The 24,419-nt window shown below is 39.0% G+C and overlaps 1 protein-coding gene across 13 annotated transcripts in view; it reads left to right on the forward strand.

Moving 5' to 3' along the window:
• Window positions 1-13,933, forward strand: part of LRRC28 (leucine rich repeat containing 28) — a 144,355-nt gene extending 130,422 nt beyond the window's left edge. For 12 of the 13 annotated variants that reach the window (XM_009250189.4, XM_024232167.3, XM_063716025.1 and 9 more), the window contains one exon: window positions 11,666-13,933. In XM_009250189.4, coding sequence (XP_009248464.1) covers window positions 11,666-11,738 — 73 coding nt within the window. In that variant the 3' untranslated portion in view covers window positions 11,739-13,933. 13 annotated transcript variants of the gene reach the window in all.
• Window positions 13,934-24,419: the final 10,486 nt, after the last annotated feature.

Here is a 24,419-nt window from a genome sequence, read left to right on the forward strand (position 1 = left end):
AAAATTTCAATTTCCATGTGTTCATTGTTAGCATATGGGAATGTTACTGATTTTCATATTTGGATTGTGTATGTTATAGCCTTGCTGAACTGGCATATTAGTTCTAGGAGTATTTTTTGTAGATGCCTTGGGATTTTCTGCATAGAAAATCATGTCATGCTGTCTGCTAAGGAATAGTTTTATTTCTTCCCTTCCAATCTGTATGCCTTTGTTTCTTTTTCTTGCCTTATAGCAGTGGTTAGAACTTCAAGTACTATGCTGACTAAGGTCGTGAAAATAGACATCCTTGCCTTGTTCCAATCTTTTTTTTTTTTTTTTTTCGAGATGGAGTCTCGCTCTGTCGCCCAGGCTGGAGTGCAGTGGCATGATCTCGGCTCACTCTGCCTCCTGGGTTCATACTATTCTCCTGCCTCAGCCTCCCAAGTAGCTGGGACTACAGGCGCCCACCACCACGCCTGGCTAAATTTTTTTTTGTTTGTTTTTTTAGTAGAGACAGGGTTTTACTGTATTAGCCAAGATGGTCTTGATCTCCTGACCTTGTGATCTGCTCACCTCGGCCTCCCAAAGTGCTGGGATTACAGGCATGAGCCACCACACCCAACTGCCTTGTTCCTAGTCTTAAAGGGAAAACACTCAGCGTTTCACTGTTAAGTATAATGTGTTAACTATAATAATATATATAATGTGTTAAGTATAATATAATTTTAATCTGTTAAGCATAATGTGTTAACCCTACTGATAAGTAGGGGTTTTTGGTATGTTCTCTTTATTAAATTAAGGAAGATTTCCTCTCTATGTAGTTTGCTGAGAGTTTTAATCAAGACAAAGTGTTCAATTTTGTTAAATGCTTCTTCTGAGTCCATTGATATGATCATATGGTTTTTCTTTTGCCTGTTGATACGGTGGGTGGTGCTGATTATCAAATATTGAACTAGCCTCACATGCCTGGAATAACTCCCACTTGATCATGATGTGTAATTCTTTTTGTACATTTCTTTAATTTGTTAATACTTTGTTGAAGATTTTAAAATCTTTGTTAATGAAAGATACTGGTCTGTAATTTTCTGTTTTTGTATTATCCTTGTCTAGTTCTGGAGTCAGGATAATACTGGCCTCATTAAATGAGTTAGGAAGTGTTCCTCTTCTTCTGTTTTTTCCTGAAGAAATTGTGTAAAACTTTTCAAAAATTTATTTTTTTACTCTTTGTTAGAATTCTCCAGTGAAACCATCTGGGCAGGGAAATTTGTTTTCTTTTTCAAATTATAAATTCAATCTATTTAATGGTTGTAAGACTATTTGGGTTGTCTGTTTCATCTCAGTTGAGTTTTGGTAGTTTGTGGTTTTCTAGACACTGGTCTGTTTCTTCTAAGTTGTCAGATTTATTAGTATAAAGTTGTCCCTAGTATTCCTATACATCTTTTTAATGGCTGTAGGATCTGTGGTGATATCACCTGCTTCATTTCTAATATTAATTCGTGTGTTCTCTCTTTTTATCTTTGTCAGTCTTGGTCAAGATTTATCAGTTTTATTGTTATTCATAATCCTAGTGATTGATTTCATTGGTTTCTCCTCTTTATTATTTACTATTCTTCTTCTTGCTTTGGGCTTATTTTGTTTTCTTTTTAGGTTTTTAAAAGCTAAAAGAGGACATTTATAGCACTAAGTACTTACATTAGAAAAAAGGAAAAGTCTCAAATCAATAATCTAGGCTTCTTTGTAATGTAAGCATTTAGTGCTATGAATTTCCCTCAGCACTACTGTCTCTAGCTGTGTACCAAAATCTTTGATTTTTGAATCATATTTTCATCTTCATTCAGTTTGTGTATGTTTTAAGTTCCTTTGAGATTTCCTTTCTGACCTATGGAAGTGTGGTCATTTGATCCATGGGTCAAAGAACTGTGGTGTTTAATTTCTATATGTTTGAAGATTTTCCTCTTGTCTTTTTGTTATTGGTTTCTAGTTTGATTCTATTATAGTCAAAGAACATACTCTATGATTTTTCCTTGCTTTAAACTTAAATTGTTCTTCATTCTGTAGTTTCCTGGTAGAAATATGAGTTATTGATTTTAGACCTTTCTTTTCTAGTATGTGTGTTTAGTACTGTAAGTTTTCCTTTAAGTACTGCTTTGGCTGCATCCTATTACTTTTTGATGACTTGTATTTTATTTTCATTTAGTTGAAAAAAAAATTTTTTTATACTTTAAGTTCTATGGTACATGTGCACAAAGTGCAGGTTTGTTACATATGTATACATGTGCCATGTTGGTGTGCTGCACCCATTAACTCATCATTTACATTAGGTATATCTCCTAATGCTATCCCTCCCCCCTCCCCCCACCCCACAACAGGCCCTGGTGTGTGATGTTCCCTACTCTGTGTCCAAGTGTTCTCATTGTTCAATTCTCACCTGTGAGTGAGGACATGTGGTGTTTGGTTTTTTGTCCTTGCGATACTTTGCTGAGAATCATGGTTTCCAGCTTCATCCATGTCCCTACAAAGGACATGAACTCATCCTTTTTTATGGCTGCATAGTATTCCATGTTGTGTATGAGCCACATTTTCTTAATCCAGTCTATCATTGATGGACATTTGGGTTGGTTCCAAGTCTTTGCTATTGTGAATAGTGCTGCAATAAACATAGGTGTTCATGTGTCTTTATAGCAGCTTGATTTATAATCCTCTGGATATATACCCAGTAATGGGATGGCTGGATCAAATGGTATTTCTAGTTCTAGATCCTTGAGGAATCGCCACACTGTCTTCCACAATGGTTGAACTAGTTTACAGTCCCACCAACAGTGTAAAAAGTGTTCCTATTTCTCCACATCCTCTCCAGCACCTGTTGTTTCCAGACTTTTTAATGATCGCCATTCTAACTGGTGTGAGATGGTATCTCATTGTGGTTTTGATTTACATTTTTGTGATGGCCAGTGATCATGAGCATTTTTTCATGTGTCTGTTGGCTGCATAAATGTATTTTTTTGAGAAGTGTCTGTTCATATTCTTTGCCCACTTTTTGATGGGGTTGTTTTTTGCTTGTAAATTTGTTGGAGTTCTTTGTAAATTCTGGGTATTAGCCCTTTGTCAGATGAGTAGATTGCAAAAATTTTCTCCCATTCTGTAGGTTGCCTGTTCACTCTGATGGTAGTTTCTTTTGCTGTGCAGAAGCTCTTTAGTTTAGTTAGACCCCATTTGTCAATTTTGGCTTTTGTTGCCATTGCTTTTGGTGTTTTAGACATGAAGTCCTTGCCCATGCCTATGTCCTGAATGGTATTGCCTAGGTTTTCTTCTAGGGTTTTTATGGTTTTAGGTCTAACGTTTAAGTCTTTAATCCATCTTGAATTAATTTTTGTATAAGGTGTAAGGAAGGGATCCAGTTTCAGCTTTCTACATATGGCTAGCCAGTTTTCCCAGCACCATTTATTAAATAGGGAATCCTTTCCCCATTTCTTGTTTTTGACAGGTTTGTCAAAGATCAGATGGTTGTAGATGTGTGGTATTATTTCTGAGGACTCTGTTCTGTTCCATTGGTCTATATCTCTGTTTTGGTACCAGCACCATGCTGTTTTGGTTACTATAGTCTTGTAGTATGGTTTGAAGTCAGGTAGCATGATGCCTCCAGCTTTGTTCTTTTGGCTTAGGATTGTCTTGGCAATGCGGGCCCTTTTTTGGTTCCATACGAACTTTATTTTTTTTCCAATTCTGTGAAGAAAGTCATTGGTAGCTTGATGGGGATGGCATTGAATCTATAAATTACCTTGGGCAGTATAGCCATTTTCATGATATTGATTCTTCCTATCCATGAGCATGGAATGTTCTTCCATTTGTTTGTGTCCTCTTTTATTTCATTGAGCAGTGGTTTGTAGTTCTCCTTGTAGAGGTCCTTCACATCCCTTGTAAGTTGGATTCCTAGGTATTTTATTCTCTTTGAAGCAATTGTGAATGGGAGTTCACTCATTATTTGGCTCTCTGTTTGTCTGCTATTGGTGTATAAGAATGCTTGTGATTTTTGCACATTGATTTTGTATCCTGAGACTTTGCTGAAGTTGCTTATCAGCTTAAGGAGATTGTGGGCTGAGATGATTGGGTTTTCTAAATATACAATCATGTCATCTGCAAACAGGGACAATTTGACTTCCTCTTTTCCTAATTCAGTACCCTTTATTTCTTTCTCCTGCCTGATTGCCCTGGCCACAACTTCCAACACTATGTTGAATAGGAGTGGTGAGAGAGGGCATCCCTGTCTTGTGCCCGTTTTCAAAGGGAATGCTTCCAGTTTTTGCCTGTTCAGTATGATATTGGCTGTGGGTTTGTCATAAATAGCTCTTATTATTTTGAGATACGTCCCATCAATACTTAGTTTATTGAGAGTTTTTAGCATGAAGGGCTGTTGAATTTTGTTGAAGGCCTTTTCTGTATCTATCGAAATAATCATGTGGTTTTTGTCTTTGGTTCTGTTTATATGCTGGATTATGTTTATTGATTTGTGTATGTTGAACCAGCCTTGCATCCCAGGGATGAAGCCCACTTGATCATGGTGGATAAGCTTTTTGATGTGCTGCTGGATTCAGTTTACCGGTACTTTATTGAGGATTTTTGCATCAATGTTCTTCAGGGATATTGGTCTAAAATTCTCTTTTTTTGTCATGTCTCTGCCCGGCTTTGGTATCAGGATGATGCTGGCCTCATAAAATGAGTTAGGGAGGATTCTCTTTTTCTATTGATGGGAATAGTTTCAGAAGGAATGGTACCAGCTCCTCCTTGTACCTCTGGTAGAATTCGGCTGTGAATCTGTCTGGTCCTGGACTTTTTTTGGTTGGTAGGCTATTAATTATTGCCTCAATTTCAGAGCCTGTTATTGGTCTATTCAGGGATTCAAATTCTTCCTGGTTTAGTCTTGGGAGGGTGTATGTGTCCAGGAATTTATCCATTTCTTCTAGATTTTCTAGTTTATTTGCGTAGAGGTGTTTATAGTATTCTCTGATGGTAGTTTGCATTTCTGTGGGATTGGTGGTGATATCCCCTTTATCATTTTTTATTTCGTCTATTTGATTCTTCTCTCTTTTCTTCTTTAGTAGTCTTGCTAGTGGTCTATTTTGTTGATCTTTTCAAAAAACCAGCTCCTGGATTGATTGATTTTTTGAAGGGTTTTTTGTGTCTCTGTCTCCTTCAGTTCTGCTCTGATCTTAGTTATTTCTTGCCTTCTGCTAGCTTTTGAATGTATTTGCTCTTGCTTTTCTAGTTCTTTTAATTGTGATGTTAGGGTGTCAATTTTAGATCTTTCCTGTTTTCTCTTGTGGGCATTTAGTGCTATAAATTTCCGTCTACACACTGCTTTAAACGTGTCCCAGAGATTCTGGTATGTTGTGTCTTTTTTCCCATTGGTTTCAAGGAACATCTTTATTTCTGCCTTCATTTCATTATGAACCCAGTAGTCATTCAGAAGCAGGATGTTCGGTTTCCATGTAGTTTAGCGGTTTTGAGTGAGTTTCTTATTCCTGAGTTCTAGTTTGATTGCACTGTGGTCTGAGAGACAGTTTGTTGTAATTTCTGTTCTTTTACATTTGCTGAGGAGTGCTTTCCTTCCAACTATGTGGTCAATTTTGGAATAAGTGTGATGTGGTGCTGAGAAGAACGTATATTGTGTTGGTTTGGGGTGAAGAGTTCTGTAGATGTCTATTAGGTCCACTTGGTGCAGAGTTGAGTTCGATTCCTGGATATCCTTGTTAACTTTCTGTCTCGTTGATCTATCTAATGTTGACAGTGGGGTGTTAAAGTCTCCCATTGTTATTGTGTGGAAGTCTAAGACTCTTTGTAGGTGTCTAAGTACTTGCTTTATGAATCTGGGTGCTCCTGTATTGGGTGCATATATGTTTAGGGTAGTTAGCTCTTCTTGTTGAATTGATCCCTTTACCATTATGTAATGGCCTTCTTCGTCTCTTTTGATCTTTGTTGGTTTAAAGTCTGTTTTATCAGAGACTAGGATTGCAACCCCTGCCTTTTTTTGTTTTCCATTTGCTTGGTAGATCTTCCTCCATCCCTTTATTTTGAGCCTATGTGTGTCTCTGCACGTGAGGTATGTCTCCTGAATAAAGCACACTGATGGGTCTTGACTCTTTATCCAATTTTCCAGTCTGTGTCTTTTAATTGGTGCATTTAGCCCATTTACATTTAAGGTTAATATTGTTATGTGTGAATTTGATCCTATCATTATGATGTTAGCTGGTTATTTTGCTCGTTAGTTGATGCAGTTTCTTCCCAGCATCGATGGCCTTTACAATTTGGCATGTTTTTGCAGTGGCTGGTATCGGTTGTTCCTTTCCATGTTTAGTGCTTCCTTCAGGAGCTCTTGTAGGGCAGGCCTGGTGGTGACAAAATCTCTCAGCATTTGCTTGTCTGTAAAGGATTTTATTTCTCCTTCACTTGTGAAGCTTAATTTGGCTGGATATGAAATTCTGGGTTGAAAATTCTTTTCTTTAAGAATGTTGAATGTTGGTCCCCACTCTCTTCTGGCTTGTAGAGTTTCTGATGAGAGATCCGCTGTTAGTCTGATGGGCTTCCCTTTGTTGGTAACCCGACCGTTCTCTCTGGCTGCCCTTAACATTTTTCCCTTCATTTCAACTTTGGTGAATCTGACAATTATGTGTCTTCAGAGTTGCTCTTCTTGAGGAGTATCTTTGTGGCGTTCTCTGTATTTCCTGAATTTGAATGTTGGCCTGCCTTGCTAGATTGGGGAAGTTCTCCTGGATAGTATCCCGCAGAGTGTTTTCCAACTTGGTTCCATTCTCCTCGTCACTTTCAGGTATACCAATCAGATGTAGATTTGGTCTTTTCACATAGTCCCATATTTCTTGGAGTCTTTGTTAGTTTCTTTTTACTCTTTTTTCTCTAAACTTCTCTTCTCGCTTCATTTCATTCATTTGATCTTCAATCACTGATACCCTTTCTTCCAGTTGATCAAATCGGCTACTGAAGCTTGTGCATTCGTCACGTAGTTCTCATGCCATGTTTTTCAGCTCCATCAGGTCATTTAAGGACTTCTCTATATTGGTTATCCTAGTTAGCCATTCATCTAATCTTTTTTCAAGGTTTTTAGCTTCTTTGCGATGGGTTCGAACTTCCTCCATTAGCTTGGAGAAGTTTGATCTTCTGAAGCCTTCTTCTCTCAACTCGTCAAAGTCATTCTTCATCCAGCTTTGTTCTGTTGCTGGCGAGGAGCTGCATTCCTTTGCAGGGGGAGAGGCGCTCTGATTTTTAGAGTTTTCAGCTTTTCTGCTCTGTTTTTTCCCCATCTTTGTGGTTTTATCTACCTTTGGTCTTTGATGATGGTGACTTACAGTGGGGTTTTGGTGTGGATGTCCTTTCTGTTAGTTTTCTTCTAACAGTCAGGACCCTCAGCTGCAGGTCTGTTGGAGTTTGCTGGAGGTCCACTGCAGACCCTGTTTGCCTGGGTATCAGCAGCAGAGGCTGCAGAACAGCGAATATTGCTGAATAGCAAATGTTGCTGCCTGATCATTCCTCTGGAAGCCTCATCTCAGAGGGGTACCCAGCTGTGTGAGGTGTCAGTCTTCCCCGACTGGAGGGTGCCTCCCAGTTAGGGTACTCAGGGGTCAGGGACCCACTTGAGGGGGCAGTCTGTCTGTTCTCAGATCTCAAACTCTGTGCTGGGAGAACCATTACTCACTTCAAAGCTGTCAGACAGGGACATTTAAGTCTGCAGAGGTTTCTGCTGCCTTTTGTTCGGCTATGTCCTGCCCCGAGAGGTGGAGTCTACAGAGGCAGGCAGGCCTCCTTGAGCTGTGGTGGGCTCCACCCAGTTCGAGCTTCCTGGCTGCTTTGTTTACCTATTCAAGCCTCAGCAATGGCAGGCGCCCCTACCCCAGCCTCGCTGCTGCCTTGCAGATCGATCTCAGACTGCTGTGCTAGCAATGAGCGAGGCTCCGTGGGCATGGGACCCTCCCAGCCGGGCATGGGATGTAATCTCCTGGCGTGCCGTTTGCTCAGTTGGAAATGCAGAAATCACCCATCTTCTGCGTCTGTCACGCTGGGAGCTGTAGACTGGAGCTGTTCCTATTCGGCCATCTTGGAACTGCCGAAAATTTGTTTTATTTCTCTTCAGATTTCTTCTTTCACCTAGATATTTAGAATTAAGTTGTTTAATTTCCAAATATTTAGGAATTTTCCAGCTATCTTTTATTGATTTCTAGTTTAATTCCATTGTAGTTTGATAACATAATTTGTATGATATCTTTTAAATTTTTTAAGGTGTGGTTTTATGCCCAGATTTTGTAAACATTCCCATTTAAGTGTTCCTACCAGTTTATGGCTCTAGCAGCTCTGTCCAGGTAGGCAAATCTCAGCTGTGACTTGGTATATGGTCCATGGGCATTTGAAAAAAACAACGTAGATTCTGCTGCTGTTGGATAGTGTTCTGTATATGTCAGATTTTTAATTTATTGTGTTGTTCAGTTTTTCTATACTTACACTAATTTTCTATCTAGTATATCAGTTGCTGAGAGTAAGGTATTAAGTCCCCAATTCTATTTATGGATTTATCTATTTCTCCTTTCATCTCTCTTATTTCTTAACAGCTTTATTGAGATAATTCACATATCATACAATTTCACCCGTTTAAAGTATACAATTCAGTGTTTCTTAGTACATTCAGCGATATGCTACATTCAGTGATATGTGCAACCCTCACCCTAATCCATTTCAGAACATTTTCTCACCCATACGGAAACCCTGAACATTTAGCTCTTGCCCCTGTCCCTCTGTCCCCATCATACCTAGCCCTAGGCTTATCTACTTTCTGTCTTTGTAGATTTTCCTGTCCCTGGCCTTTGGCTTGGGGGCATGGGCTTTACTTGGAGCCAATTGCATCTGTGCCTGTTACTGGTTGTGGACTGGAGGCTTCTACAGCATCCTATTTAAGATATAGAGGGCAATAAGGTACCCAGGGAACTTGCTAGCACTGCGTTGTTCCTCAAGTCCCACTGTCCCTAGGCTGTCTGCCTTCATTCTCCCTTTCAGAGCTTGCCTGTGCTTATTTGTTGTATTTTGTCCAGAGTATTTCAGGTGTGGGGGGAAGACCTGGGAAGAATGGGACCTACCCCATCTTGGCAGAACCAGAAGTTCCACCGAAATATATTTTCACCCAAAATCCAGAGGGATCCACCAAGTGTGTATCTGTTTCTCTGTAGCGGGCAGTTCTGGATACAACTCTTCTTTTCCATTTGAAACTGCACTGATGTAGTAGGCATGTGAACTCTTGCAGGATTTTTCTCTCTCACCTCTGATAATCATGTATTAAGGCATCAAGGGTGCTTGCTACTTCCAGTTTGTATTCCCCCTTGCAAATACATTTAGCCTTAGGGAAGAAAAAGACTTCTTGGCCCTCCTGGAGATTTTTCAGGAGGTGGCTGAGCAGGGTCCGCCACCTTGGGTCCTCTCTGCATTCCCATGTATCCTCCCTCTAGAATCTGCAAGGGGAGTCTAGCATAGCTGTCTCATCAGCTGTTGGCCTCCAATGAGTCAAGGCTTCTGTTAACCATTCCCAGGTGCTTAATGTATCATATTCTGAGGTATAGGTGAAGTACCCCTGTTGGCCTGATCCAATCTTACATTCATTCTTGCTGGCTAATGTACTTAGAATCCGTTTCCATGTGTGCCCTCCAGGTTCCTGCTAATATAATTTGACAAGATCCTGCAACTCCATCGGTGTGTATGTGATTTCCTCCAGGAGTAGACCTTGCAATGATCTCTGGATCATGCTAGGATTTTACCCTTTTTGGCCCTAGAGGCAATGAGTATTGATGGTGGTGGGTCCTGAAAAGTTTTTAGGTAACCACCCCAGGGGAAGCCATTGAAACATTTTTACCCAAGGGAATGGTAGTTTTCGTAGAAGGTGGAAAGGTCTGTTTCTGATATGAAGAAATGTTTAGAGATGCTAGAGAGTCAAGGCTCTTAGATTTGTGCCTGTCTAGAGGCTCCCATATCAAGTCTCAAGTTCCCACTCTTTCCCAAAAGCACCTTTTACCTTAGCATAAGAGACTTAGCATAAATATATCTTTATCTGGTATGTGATCCTGAAACCTCTACATTTAGCCTCAGCCATGTCCCTTGCAGCTTCATAAAATAAAGATTCATTTAAAGCCACCATAAAAACTTTCTGATTCTCTGCCCATGCCTTGAGTTGAGATCTCAAGGCACTAAGCTTATCGTTCTTTTCGGAATCTCTTCAGCACAGTCAAAAGAAGCCATCTCACCCCACAAACTTGGAATCACCATGATGCCATAGCAATCAAGTGCCACAGCCACTTACTTTCCCAGTGCCTTGCCCTCCTGTTACCTTCTGTTCCAGTGATATTTGAGTAACCGTGATGCCACCACATGCTACAGATTAGCAGGGTCCCACTTCTCTCTAGTGAGAAAGCCATTCATGTACTCTCCAGCCCAACCTCAGAATCTCACTTGGATGAGCTGCTTCATTGGGCCACTTCTCATAACACATTCTATATTCATCAGGGCTGGAAAACAAAATGCACATTTGGCTGAGACTTTGAAGAGAAATTAATGAAGAAGGACAATTGGCTGAAGTTTGGGCAGGGTGCAGAGCACCCAGAAGGATATTGAGGCACACAGGGACTCACAGCAGTAGGAAGCCCTTACCATGCTTAATCCTTGGGCCTGAAGGGCAAAGGGAGCCCTGGAGCCTGGCGAGAACCAGAGGTGGAAAAGGGGGCCTGCCTGATAGGAGCTCCAGTCCCAGGGGGAGAGAGGAAGTGGGGTGGAAATACTCAACCTTCCTTCTTCCTGCCCTTCAGCCCCCTGCTGGTGCCCCCTGCTGGTGCCCCCGCTGGTGCCTCCTGCTGGTGCCTCTCGCTGGCCTAACCAGAAGCTGGAGTTGAGGCAGCTTTGCTGGTAAAGTCTACAGAGGTCCCCTTCCTGGGCCACAGAGAAAGGCGGACTGTGTTGGGGGTGAGGAAATAGAAAACAATCAGCACAGAGGGTCTTATGGAAACAACAAGAGACTCTTCTCCCTCTACCAGAGGATAGCACTTCTGGCAGGAAAACAAGGCATCTAATAGCTGTAGCTGTCCTGAGTGGGTCGGAGGCCCCCTGGGGCTCATGACTCACTGCACAAAGGTGCCCAAACCTCTGATATGTGGGAAGACCTTTGAACTGTGTTATTCAGATTCTGAAATGACCTCTACTAGCAATCTGTGTGTATACATACATTTGTAGGATAAATTCCTTAAAATTATGTTGTTTAAGCTCTGTGGTATATATGTGTTCTGGCTAAATTGGTGACATTTTCTGTTACATGATTTTTATAATGGACTTCAACTCTGTGATTGCACTGTTGGTTCTAGTAAGCAGAGTTCAAAATGTAACGTGGAAAAGGTTTATTTTTTTCCTTTCTTAGTTTCTACTTTAGGGATAGTATATCTTCTGAACGCTGCTATTAAAATGAACATTCACATGTACATACTTCACCTGATTCCAGTGCTCAGTTTGAAAAGGAAATTTAAATTTCTGTTATGCAGTTTGTTGACCATGGCTAATCCTCCATTTTAACAAAGAAAAAAAGTTTCCAACAGAAAGAATCAGAGACTCTAATCTTGAACTCACAGTGTTCTTCTCTCCCTTTTTCCCCTTCCAGGAAGACAACTGTTAGTTTTGTGGCTTACTGCTGCTCCACCCAGTGTCTGCAGACTTTTGACCTGCTGAGTTGATAAACACTCAAGAACCTCAGGAGCGCTGCCAGCTTGACACTGGGGAATCCAGCCAGTCCAGCACACTCTTCCATCCTGTCCTGTCCAATGCGGGGGCACTGCAGAACTCTCTGGAAATGTCATGATTGAGCTTCAGAGCTAAAATGCCTTCACCCTTCCCCCAAGTTGGAATATATCCTCCCCCAAATTAAGGACCCATTTGTCTTCTGTGTTTTTCCTTTTTATGTGAGTGTGTCTTTTACACAAACCATTTAAATTGATGGGCCTCCCCAAATCTAATTTAAAGCAAGTTTCAGGTCCTTGGAGAACAGTGATTTGATCATCTAGCCAGATTCCCTTTTGAACACACATACCTTCAATGATGCTTCCTCTCCTCTCCCTTGCTTTTCCCAGAGAGTTATTTCCCTGAGACCGTATTCTCCACAGTGTCTGCAGTGGAAACTTGTCAGTTTCTGAGGAGTTTCAGCAAACCCCGTGGCCTCAATGGTCTTAGTGGGGCGCCTGAGTTGGCGGCAAAGTGAGGCTCCCATGGAGGCTCAGTGAGGGTCCCAGAGCACACACCCTCTGGAAAGTTCCAGCCTTGTTTATACGTTCTACAATGTAGCAACAGACTTTTGTGAGGGATTTTAAAAACAAAAATGTAGATTGTAATGAATACACTTCTTGTTTTTTAAAAGTGTTTGCAGAAAAATGATTTTTGAAGTTTTTAAATTTCCTGATAAGATTTTTTTATATGAGAAGAATTTGAGGAATATTTGAAGCTTTACAAGATCTGATTTTTTTCTTTCTCAATATAAACAGTTTCCATACAATGAGAAAGGGGGAGAAAACACACATTGAAATAAGATCTCAGTGTTCTTTTTTTGATGGGTTTATGATTCAATTTATACTGACTTTGAAATATTTTTGTCACATGTGAAAGACAGGCTTCAGCTACTTCCACTACTGGTTTTTAACAGGATGATTCAAAGTACAGCCCGTGCACATTTACTTAGTCACCTGATGCACAACATTGTATTCATGTTGACCCTCGTTTCTTGTATACTTAGCATACTGCCCAGATGCAACCGAGAAAATACAGGAAAAGCAGGTCCAAATTCAGCCTTCGACTTCTGCAAAAGTCCATAAACAGCAAGTCTCTGAGCCTCCACCCTGCCAGAAAGAACTGCTCTTCATGAAGGAGTCACGTATTTGCTCTTCCTTTCAAAGGATGGCATTTTAATGTTGCTTTGCTGCCAGATGTTCATCTGGTTGCTGTGAAGTGATTCTTTTTTTAAAATGTTTTTTAATGATGTAAGTTTTCTAAAAGGCAGGGCTGAATGGAGAACCAAGGATTTGCTTGGTAGAAAAATTATTTTTTTAAAACTTCAGACTTATCAAAAATTTGGTTGATGGAATTTTTATTAGCTGCCCTGACTTTATAGTGCCAAAAATCCTACATAGTTACTGACAAATGTGTGATCTTTTTACAGTCACACCACCTGCTGCCCGGAAAGCACACCGTCCACGTAGAATGGAGACGGCAGAAAGTTACCATGTGTTCCCACTGTATCTGCACTGTTCTTACTTCCTCTTGTCCCTTTTCATAACTTGGTCTATTCAGCCTTAACGTTTCAAAGGCTTATAGTAAAATAGGAACTGAAGATCTGTATCGAAATGTAACACTTTCATCCTTTGGGATAATTGAAGTTTTAACATAACCTCTACATGTATATAAGTTAGCCAGTGAAAATGTGGCATGAAACTTCACAATTGTGCTTCAGGCCTAAGTGACTGCTACCTATCATTTAGGTGACAGTAAATGTCTTGCTACATTTTTCTATTTCATCCTCTACAATCACATGTCATGGAATGGAGCTATGAAATGTGCTAACTTGGTATTCAGGATTCTCATTGTGGTAAGGTAATACATTAGTTTTACCTTGTTTGAAGTTTTACAAAGATGCTTACAATCCAAGCATTCTTTCTCTACCTATTATGAACTACGGTGTGTTAAACAACAGCAGTGGGCTGGGCAGACAACCTTTGGGCAGTCTTAACCTTAATCCTTGGGTACAGCACCTGAACTTAATTGATGAGAAGTGGAACTTAAATGGTTTCCCTGGTGCTGTTCATTATGGAAATTTTATGCTGGATTTATCGATGTCATTCTTAATCTTTTGATGCTATAAAGGAGTGTTATCAACTGGAGAAAATTTGCCTACATGCTGTATATTTGAATTGTGTCCAAAGCTTTGCAGAAAAGCAAATCTGAAGTTATTATATATGTTGTTTTCTTGAGCAACAGTTATGCTAGGTAGAAAAGTATTTCACACAATAATAGTAATGCAAAAAAAGTGAGCAACTTGGAAAGTATCATCTCTGTTCAGGTAAGTTTACTTCAGTGAACTCTTGTGTGGTTAGTGATAAATTTTACAGTCCAGGATAGCCTCATGAGCACAGGCCTTCCTATGATGTAGTGCAAAAGAGGCCCATTTTAGTGGATTACCCTATCAGTGTTCTAAAGTATGTCCAATTGTTATCCTACCAAAAACCTTAATTACATAACATTGTGTGGATGAAATGCTGCATCTTCAGTTAATATGTGTTTTGAGCACACTCTTAAAATACATAATAATTAAATGATCCCTATTCAAAAGAACCCTGGCCTGGGTGGAGGATCCACTCTGGCTAACGGATAAGAGTGATGAACTTCTTTGTTACCTGGCCCTTCTCTTCTGGAAAAGTGAGGTGTACATTAAACATCTTTTGGTCACCGTGCCTCACTAAGACCTTTCACACTCCCGCTTGTCTGACTAGTGTAATGTACATCTCACTTCTGTTTTACGTGAGCATTATGAATTAAAATCTTTACAGTCTAGGGAAAAAAAAAGGCTTCAATACCAGTTGGCTTATGAGGCTCTGCATATAATTTTCTCTAAAATATATAACTATTTTGTAGTCTCTGGGGACTTTCAAAGCCAATTTTTAAAATTATTAGTAGTAAAGTTGTTTCCCTTTCCTGAATGAAAAATCAGAAATTCTAATCTTTGCTATAAAGTACTTAAACACAATACATTGTCTCAGCATAAATAAAAACATTTTGATTAAGATGATTTATGAACATGGATTTCTAACTGGACCAACACTAATGCAACCTGATATAATTAAAAATTGAGATGTAAATTCATTTCACAGACTCATAAACACACTCTCTTTAAGACTCTTCTTTAAATGGATTGTTACATTACCCTGCCCGTTTTATTATGCCTTCATTTTTGTGGTTTTCATTCACTCCTGCTTTTTCCTAATGAGATTCTCCTACATTTTCCCAGAAACTCAGTGAATATCTTGCCTTTTCTTCAAACAAAGGGGGTTTTTATACAGTTTGTATTTTTGAAACTAGCTCTATGTCTGTCTAAAAATCAAGTCTCGGCAGTGGCTCACGCCTATAATCCCAGCACTTTGGGAGGCCGAGGAGGGCAGATCACCTGAGGTCAGGAGTTTGAGACCAGACTGGCCAGCATAGTGAAACCCCGTCTCTACTAAAAATACAAAAAATTAGCCAGGCATGGTGGTGCGCACCTGTAGTCTCAGCTACTCGGGAGGCTGAGGCAGGAGAATTGCTTGAACCCGGCAGGCAGAGGTTGCAGTGAGCTGAGATCACACCATTACACTACAGCCCTGGGCAACAGAGCGAGACTCCATCTCAAAAAAAAAAAAAATCATTCAAGTCTCACTGTGCCTACAGTGAGGAGCTACCTCCTTGTGTCATCAGCTAATAGATCTGAAAGTGATACCGGTGTCTCTAGGAAAGGGATTGATCATAACCAAGTGACTGACATTCTCAGTCAGGAAAAGAGCTTGCTTCACAGCCTTTGAAGCATGACTGTATGTGTGGTCCCCTTGTACTTTGGAGACAGAAGTTATTGGCAGCGAGTGTGGTGGCTGGGCAGAAGGTGTAGCATTTGGAGATTATTTCTATATGTAATTAAGAGACTGTCAAGGGTTAGCCAGGTTTTTTTCCACTCAACAAGTGTGGATTATCCTTGCTACCTGTGTTAAAGAATGTCAGGTTTTGTTTCTCATTGTGATTTTTGAGTCTTAATGATCCAAGATTTTTAAAATAGATACATAATGAAAGGATTATCCAGGCCTCTGAAAAATTATGGCAACATTCATTTGGAGTGTGGCTAAAAACTCATACTTTATCCAGTTTGGTTGCCTCTCTCAGTTACTGCAGTTTATAGAATAATTGAGCTTGAAACATGTGAATTCTCAGAATGTCAATGGTGGAGTATTTATTCAAGAGAAATGGCTGAATCTCGGTATGAACAACGAGCTTTGTGGTGTTTTAGCTTGCCCTATTCCTATCTCCCGCTTCCATCTCTGTTGTATCCTTGAAAACCAACAGTATACAATGAAGGTGAGAAGTAGCAGCCTGGAAGCCACTAGAGGGGGCAGAATGGGGTTAGAACTCCTTTAAAGCCTCATTCCCAGAGAATTGTCATTATTTGAACTGTCAGGCAGGTCCCTGGAAGACCTCATTTGCAAGACTGTCTTTATTTTACCGGATTGGAGCTTGCCAGGTGTGAAAGCCTTTTTCCCAGGGACATCAGTCAAGAAAGACTCAGAGGCCATTGGTTAATAAGTGGTGGCTAACCCTTGGAGCAGACAATAGGCTAACCAAAAATGTAAAAGGAAAAGCTTGGGAATGAGATGTCCGTAGGGACCTTGAAAAGCTCTGGTGTTCTTGGGAATTTAGATGGTCGTGTGTATGTGTAGAGCTTTGCATATGCCAAGGGTTATACTCCTGCTCAGGAAAGACTTAAGAACATCTTGAGCTGTCACCGTAGGTTGACCTTGACACACAAGCAGAAAGTGAGGCCAAAGGCAGCTTCCTTCCAGTCGTCTTCGTGACTCGGTGTTGAAGGGGTGCTTCAACGTGCACCCAGAGCCCTTAGCACAGACTTGGAGACGTAGCACAGTAAGAAAACTCCCTTAGTGGCATTTAGGGAAATTTCTGCCCAATCATTAGCTGACCACTAAACGACCCTAGCAGAGACTTCAGTATCCATGCACTATAAAGAATATAGACTTTACTGAATTCGTTCAGAATAGTCACTAAACAAGCCAAAAACCCAGCAAGTACATCAAACCCTTAGCAAGGAGATAAAAAGGTAGGTATGATTTCCAGAGTTGCCACATCGTTCTTTAAAACGTCCAGTTTTCCACAGAAAAATTATGAGACACATAAAGAAGAAAGTATGTTCTGTACATGGGAGGAATAAAAAATAGAAACTGCACCTGAGGAAGTCTAGACATTGGATTTTTAGATGAAGACTTTAAATTGGCTATTTTAAATAGGTTCAGAGAACTAAAGAAAAATTATGTGTAAAGAACTAAAAGTATGAAAATGTCTCACTAAATGGAAAATGAAAAACTATTTTAAAAGAACCAAATATAAACCATGAAGTTGAAAATACAATAACTGAAATGAAAAATTCATGAGAGGAACTCTATCTAGTCCGAGAAACAGAAAAAAGAATAAAGAAAAATGAATAGAGCCTCAGAGACCTGTGGCACACCATCATGCATACCAATATATGCATAATTGGAGTCCCAGAAGAGAGGAGAGAAGGAGGTAGAATATTTGAAAAAAAATAATGGCCAAAGACTGAAATTTGATGAAAAGCATTGATTTACATACCCAAGAAGCTCAATGAACCTTAAGTAGTATAAACTCAAGAGATCCATGCCTGGATACAAAATCACACTGTACCAGAGAATCTTGGAAGCAAAGAGAGAAGTGACTCGTACTAGGGATCTTCATCAGAAACTATGGAGTGTAGAAAACAGTGGGATGACATATTCCAAGTGCTGAAAGTGAATGACTATCAAATAAGCATTCTATTTCCAGCAAAACTATCCTTCAGAAATGATTAGGACATACCCAGATAAACAAAAACAGAATTTATTAGCAAGGCTGCTCTACAAGAAAAACAGAGAGCTTAAAGGCTGAAATGAAAAGATAATAGTAACTCAAATGCACATGAAGAAATAGCATTGGTAAAGGTAGCTATATTGGTAAATATAAAAGGCAGTATGAATGCATTTTTGGTAACTTTTTCCTCCTGTCTGATTTGAAGCAACTGCATAAAACAATAATTAAAAATCTGGGCACAAAGTGAAAAAACAATTTGTATGACAACATTACAAAGGAAGGGGGAGGGAAGAGACTTACAGAGGAAGAAAATTTTTCTATACTGTTTAAGTTAAGTTAGCATTATTCCAAACTAGGTTGTTATAAATTGAAATGTTATAATCCTCAGGGAAAACACTAAGAACATAGCTAGAGAATATATAGTAAAAGCTACAACAAAGAAAATGGTACACTAGAAAATAGCTGCTAACAAAAGAAGACATGGAAGTAACAGAGGAATAAAGGAACAACAAAGACAAAGGGCATAGAAAAAAACAAGGCTGGTCACAGTGGCTCATGCCTATAATCCCAGCACTTTGGGAGGCTGAAGCAGGAGGATTGCTTGAGCCTGGGAGTTCAAGGCCAGCATGGACAGCATAGTGAGGCCTTGTCTCTATTGAAAAAAGAAAAAAGAAAAAAATTAGCAAAATGGCAGACTGAACCCTGCCTTATCAATAATTGGCATTAAGCATAAATGGATTAAACACTCAAAAGCAAAGATGGTAGAATGGATAAAAATCATGGTCCAACTATATGCTGCCCACTAAGAAACACTTTAGATTCAATGACATGAGTAGGCTGAAACTAAAAGGATGAAAAAAACACATGTAAACTGTAAGAAAAAAGCTTGAGTGGATATAACATCAGACAAAACAGACTTTAAGATAAAAATTGTTAGTAGAGACAAAGACATTACATAATAAAAGGGACAATCCATCAAGAAGGCATAACTTTAATAGTTGAAATTATACAAAACACATTCTCTGACCACAATGGGATGAAATTAAAAATTGGAAGAAAATTTGGGAAACTTAAAAAAATGTGGAAATTAAACAGTACACTCCTTTTAACCAATGGGTCAAAGAAAAGAATCACAAGGGAAATTACAAAGTCCCTTAAGAGAGTAATGAAAATAACAGAACCTACCAGAACTTATGAGATGCAGCTAAACCATCACTTAAAGGACCATGTATAGCTATAAATGTCTTTTAGAAGCTTCAAATCAATAACCTAGCTCTAAACCTTCAGAAACCAGAAAATAATAGCAAACTAAACCTAAAGCAAGCAGAACAATGAAATAACATGGATTAGAATCAAAATAAATGAAATACAGGATAGAAAGAAAAACAGAGAAAATCAAACCAAAAGCTGATTCTTAGAAAAAGTCAATAAAGTTGACATACCCTTAGCCAGCCTAGAAAAAAAATAGAGAAGACAGATTATCAAAGTCAGGAATGAAAGATTACTACCAATCTTATGGAAATAAAAGTAAGAGTTCATATGACAACAAATTAGGGAACTTAGATGACATGGACAAATTTCTAGAAAGACATAGACTATCAAAACTGAAGAAGAAATAAAAACTTTAAATAGATCCAAACAAGAGATTAAATTAATGAGTAATCAAAAAACTTCCCACAGCCAGGCATGGTGGCTTACACCTGTAATGCCAGCTACTTGGGAGCCTGAAGCAGGAGGATGGCTTTAGGCCAGAAGTTTAAGACCAGCCTGGGCAACATAGTAAGAACTTGTCTCTAAAAATATATATAAATAAAAAAAAATAGGTGTGGTGGTGCACACCTGTAGTCCCAGCTACTTGGGAGGCTGAGGTGGAAGTATCCCTTAAGCCCACAAGTTCAAGGCTGTAGTGAGCTATTGTCACACCACTGCACTCCAGCCTGGGTCAGGGTGAGACTCCCATCTCTTAAAAACAACAAACTTCCCACAGAGAAAAGTCCAGGAGCAGATGTCTTCACTGGTGAATTCTATCAAACATTTACAGAATACCACCAATTATTCACAAACTCCAAAAAACAGAAAAGGAGGATACCCTTCCCAATTCAGTATCACCCACATTAGAAATCAGGCAAAGAAAACAACTACAGGCCGGTAGCCCTCAATATAGATGCAAAAATCCTCAACAAAATACTAATGAAACTAAATCCAGCAACATATAGAAAGGAATACACACCATAAGCAAGTGGGATTTATCTTAGGAATACAAAATTCAACATACAGAAATCAATGTAGTACACCATATTATTAGAATAAAGGACAAAAACAACATGATCATCTCAATGCATATAGAAAAAGCATTTAACATTTGGCAAAATCCAAAACTCTTAGATGAAAACATTCAAAAAGCCAAAAATGGACTTTTTCATCCTGAGAAAGGACATCGATGAAAAATCCATAGCTGATATGTTGATGCAAAATACTGTAAGCCTTCCCCGCCCTGGAGATCACGAATAAGACAAGGATGTTCTGTCTCATCACTTCTATTCAATCTTGTACTGGAGGTTCTAGCCAAAGCAGTAAGCAAGATGAAATAAAAAGCATCCAAATTTGAAAGGAAGAAGTAAAACAATTTGTGATGACATGATCTTGTATGTAGGAAATATTAAGGGATTCACACCAAAATATTACTAGAGCTAATAAACTAGTTCAATGAGGTTGCAGGATACAAGATTAATATACAAACATCATTGGTTTTTATACATTAGCAATGAACACAAAAAATTCCATTTACAACAGCATCACAAAGAATACTTGGATTTAACATCATTAAAAACCAAAGATAATTTGAATAAATATAAAGAAATTTTGTGTTCACAGATTGGGAGAAAATATTGCTAAGATGTCAATATTCAATGTCAAATTGAACTCCTATTTCATACCATAGGCAAAATTTGCTGCAAATGGATGACAGACCTAAAAGTAAGAATGAAAATAAACTCTTAGAAGAAAATGTAGATGTAAACCTTTATGACATTGGACTAAGCATTTGATTATTTGATATAACACTAAAAGCACAAGCAACCAAAGAAAAAATAGACAAATTGTATTTCATTAAAATTAAAAATGTGTGCCTAAAAGACACTATCAAGAAAGTGAAAAGACAACTCAAAGAATGGGAAAAATTGTTCCAAATTATATATCCGATAAGGGTCTAGTATTTAGAATATATAAAGAATTCTTACAACTCAAAAAGAAAAAAAAATTCAAAGAAAAAATGGTCAAAGGACTTGAATAAACATTTTTCCAAAGAAGATATGCAAATGTCCAAAAGCACATGAAAAGATCTCAACATCATTAGTCACTAGGAAAATGCAAATCAAAACCATGAGATACCATTTCACACACAGTAAGATGGCTATAAACAAAGAGGTGGAGAATAATAAGCCTTGACAAGAATGGATAAATTGAAACTTTCATACATACTGGTGGGAATGTGTGAACTATGCACGCTGGCTCAGTCTGGCAGTGCCTCAGAAGGTTAAACAGAGTTACCACATGACCAGTAATTCCACTTCTAGGCACACATCCACACAAAAACTAGTACATGAATGTTCATAATGGCCAAAAAGTGCACATCAATGGATGAATGGATGAATCAAATCTAGTATGTCCATATGATGGAATATTATTTAGCCATAAAGAGGAATGGGTTAGTGACACATGCCACAACATGGATGAACCTTGAAAACATGACGTGAAAATGAAATGAAAGGAGCCAGCCACAAAAGATCACATGTATGATTCCATTAGCATGCAATGTCCAGAATAAGAAATCCCTAGGGACAGAAAGTAGATGGTGGCCAGGAGTTGAGGAGAGAAGAAAATGGGTACTAACTGCTAATGGGTATGGAGTTTCTTTTGGGGCAATGAAAATGGTCTGGAATTAGATAGCAGTGATGGTTGCACAACCTTGTGAATGTACCGAAAACCATTGAATTGAGGTGGAATTCAGTGTATGGTATATAATATCTCGATTTAAAAAAATCAAAGCTAGTGATGCAACTTACTTTACATATCTGTTAGTACATTTTTTGGATAGACCGACACTCCTTCCAGAAGCCAGGGAACTGCTGTCACTGTGGCTGTGAAACAGATGAAAGCAGTACTAACAGCTCATCTGGTTTCAGATTCTGTTCTTGCTGGTTAACATCAGCATCAGGCCAAAACTGCAGTAGTTTTAAATTTTCACTCGGAGAGTCTTCCAACTCACTTAATCTATCGATCAAACAATTACCATCCTAGTGAGCGCTCCTCAAGGACTGAAACCTGCTGAAAGTAAGACACCATGAAATTAATGTGTTTGAACATAAAATCAAATGGAAAATTCTGTAAAGTACTAGGAAGTACTCCTCTGTAAAGTATTTGAATGCCATATTTGCTTTTTTCCTCAGTTTCCAATGCTGTGTTGGTACCATTCTTTAGAACAAAAATGTACAGGAAGGAATTATCTACCAAACGTCCTCCTACAACTTGCTGGTGCCTGACACTGACCTGTACCGTTAGATTTATTGACTGAAGAATTACACCCTACTTGATGGTATGCAGTTTAATTCAATAGATCAAAGCTACGTCTAAATTTTAAATAAATGATAGGGATTTAAAATTGTATATAAAAAACAGTCATTATATCTTGCTTTCTTTGGGTATGTATTCTTTCTTTAATTGAGCAGGCAAAGAATTTTAAGAGAAAAATATAAAATCCAGCTATAATATTATTAATCTGATCTTGCTATTTGAAAGAATCTAGGTCAGTTAGGTTTTGAGCTATTACTGTTGAATCCTATGCATATAATCTTTTTTCTTTTCTTTATTTCTTTTTATTTTGAGATCGACTCTCTCTCTGTCTCCCAGGCTAGAGTGCAGAGGCATGATCTTGGCTCACTGCAACCTCTTCCTCCCGAGTTCAAGTGATTCTCCTGCCTCACCCTCCTGAGTAGCTGAGAATACAGGTACATGCCACCACACCCAGCTAATTTTTGTATTTTTAGTAGAGACAGGGTTTCGCCATGTTGGCCAGGCTGGTCTTGAACTCCTGGCCTCGTCCTCCCAAAGTGCTGGAATTACAGGATTGACTACCCTAAAAGGGAAGACCTGATCTTTTTTTTTTAAGTACAGAAGTATACTTTAATCCCAGTCTCCTTCCAGGAATTCTCTATCCATGTAGAATTTTTTACAGTTTCTAAATCATATTAAAGTAGCATTTTTCTAATTACAAAAGTAATACTGCAGGCTAAAGAAAAGCATGAAGTAAAAGCTTGAAATTTAATTAATCCCCTCTCTTTTGATGAATATTTGCCTATCTTTTCATTCTTTTGTATGAATCCTACACATACATATGTGGTCTGACTTAAATGGCATCTTTCTATGCAGTTTTATAACCTGCTTTCTTCACTTATTATGAAAAGCTGTATCAACAAACATAGATGTACATAATCACTGCATAGTATTACATGTCTACTGGCCAGATGAAGTGGCCCGTGCCTATAATCCCAGCACATTTGCTGAGGTGGGCAGATCACATGAGGTCAGGAGTTTGAGACCAGCCTGGCCAACATGGCGAAACCTCGTCTCTACTAAAAATACAAAAATTAGCCGGGTGTGGTGGCAGGTGCCTATAGTTCTGGCTATTCAAGAAGCTGTGGCAGGAGAATTGCTTGAACCCCGGAGGTGGAGGTTGCAGTGAGCCAAGATCGTGCCATTGTACTCGAGCCTGGGCAACAGAGTGAGACTTCATCTCAAAAAAACAAAAAAGTATTACATGTCTACCAATATCATTTAATATAATTTATATTTATATGTATATTTATTATATTTTTAAACCTAAGTCTTTTTCTTTCTATTGTGCTTGAAAATATCAATTTCTTCCAGTTTCTTCCTCTATGATTTTATCTGAGCAGACTGATGGAAGATTAATTCTTTTACAAGCAAGTACTAAATTGCTACTATTTTTATAAACACACATGATCGGTTCAGCTCTTTTCAACCAGGGCAATCTTGGAAAACGTTATCTGTTTTTTTTTTTTTTTTTTTTTTTCTTGAGTCTCACTTTGTCGCCCAGGCTGCAGTGCAATGGCATGATGTCAGCTGACTGCAACCTCTGCCTCCGGGTTCAAGCGATTCTCCTGCCTCAGCCTCCCGAGTAGCTGGGATTACAGGCGCACGCCACCACACCCAGCTAATTTTTTGTATTTTTTTCAGTGGAGATGGGGTTTCACCATGTTGGCCAGGCTGGTCTCGAACTCCTGATCTCAGGTGATCTGCCCACCTCAGCCTCCCAATTTGCTGGGATTGTAGGCATGAGCCACCGCGCCTGGCCCAGAGAATGTTATCTCTTTATTTAATGTAAGATTCACGTATGATGAGGCTTGGAATAGGATTTCATTCCAAACGTATTTTATTTGTGTGACTGTCCGGTGGGCCATGTCTATGCGGTCTTCATTAGGTTTCCCTGAACCATCTCCATTTGACGTATTATGTAAAAGCAGCAACAACAAAACAAGCTGGAGTTTCATCAATTAAGCTTTTGCTTAATATTAAATTCACAGCATTGATTTACATCAGATTCATGGCCAAAATATTAATAGTTGGCATGTTGATCTGGGGTCACTACCAAAATAAGCTGTGGGATCCAGCTTTAGTTAAAATGAACAGCTCACAGAAAGAGCTGTGTGAACACCAAGAAAATGGCATCAGGAAGACGA

Source organism: Pongo abelii, chromosome 16 (genome assembly GCF_028885655.2).
Source record: "Pongo abelii isolate AG06213 chromosome 16, NHGRI_mPonAbe1-v2.0_pri, whole genome shotgun sequence".
Classification (NCBI taxonomy): domain Eukaryota; kingdom Metazoa; phylum Chordata; class Mammalia; order Primates; family Hominidae; genus Pongo; species Pongo abelii.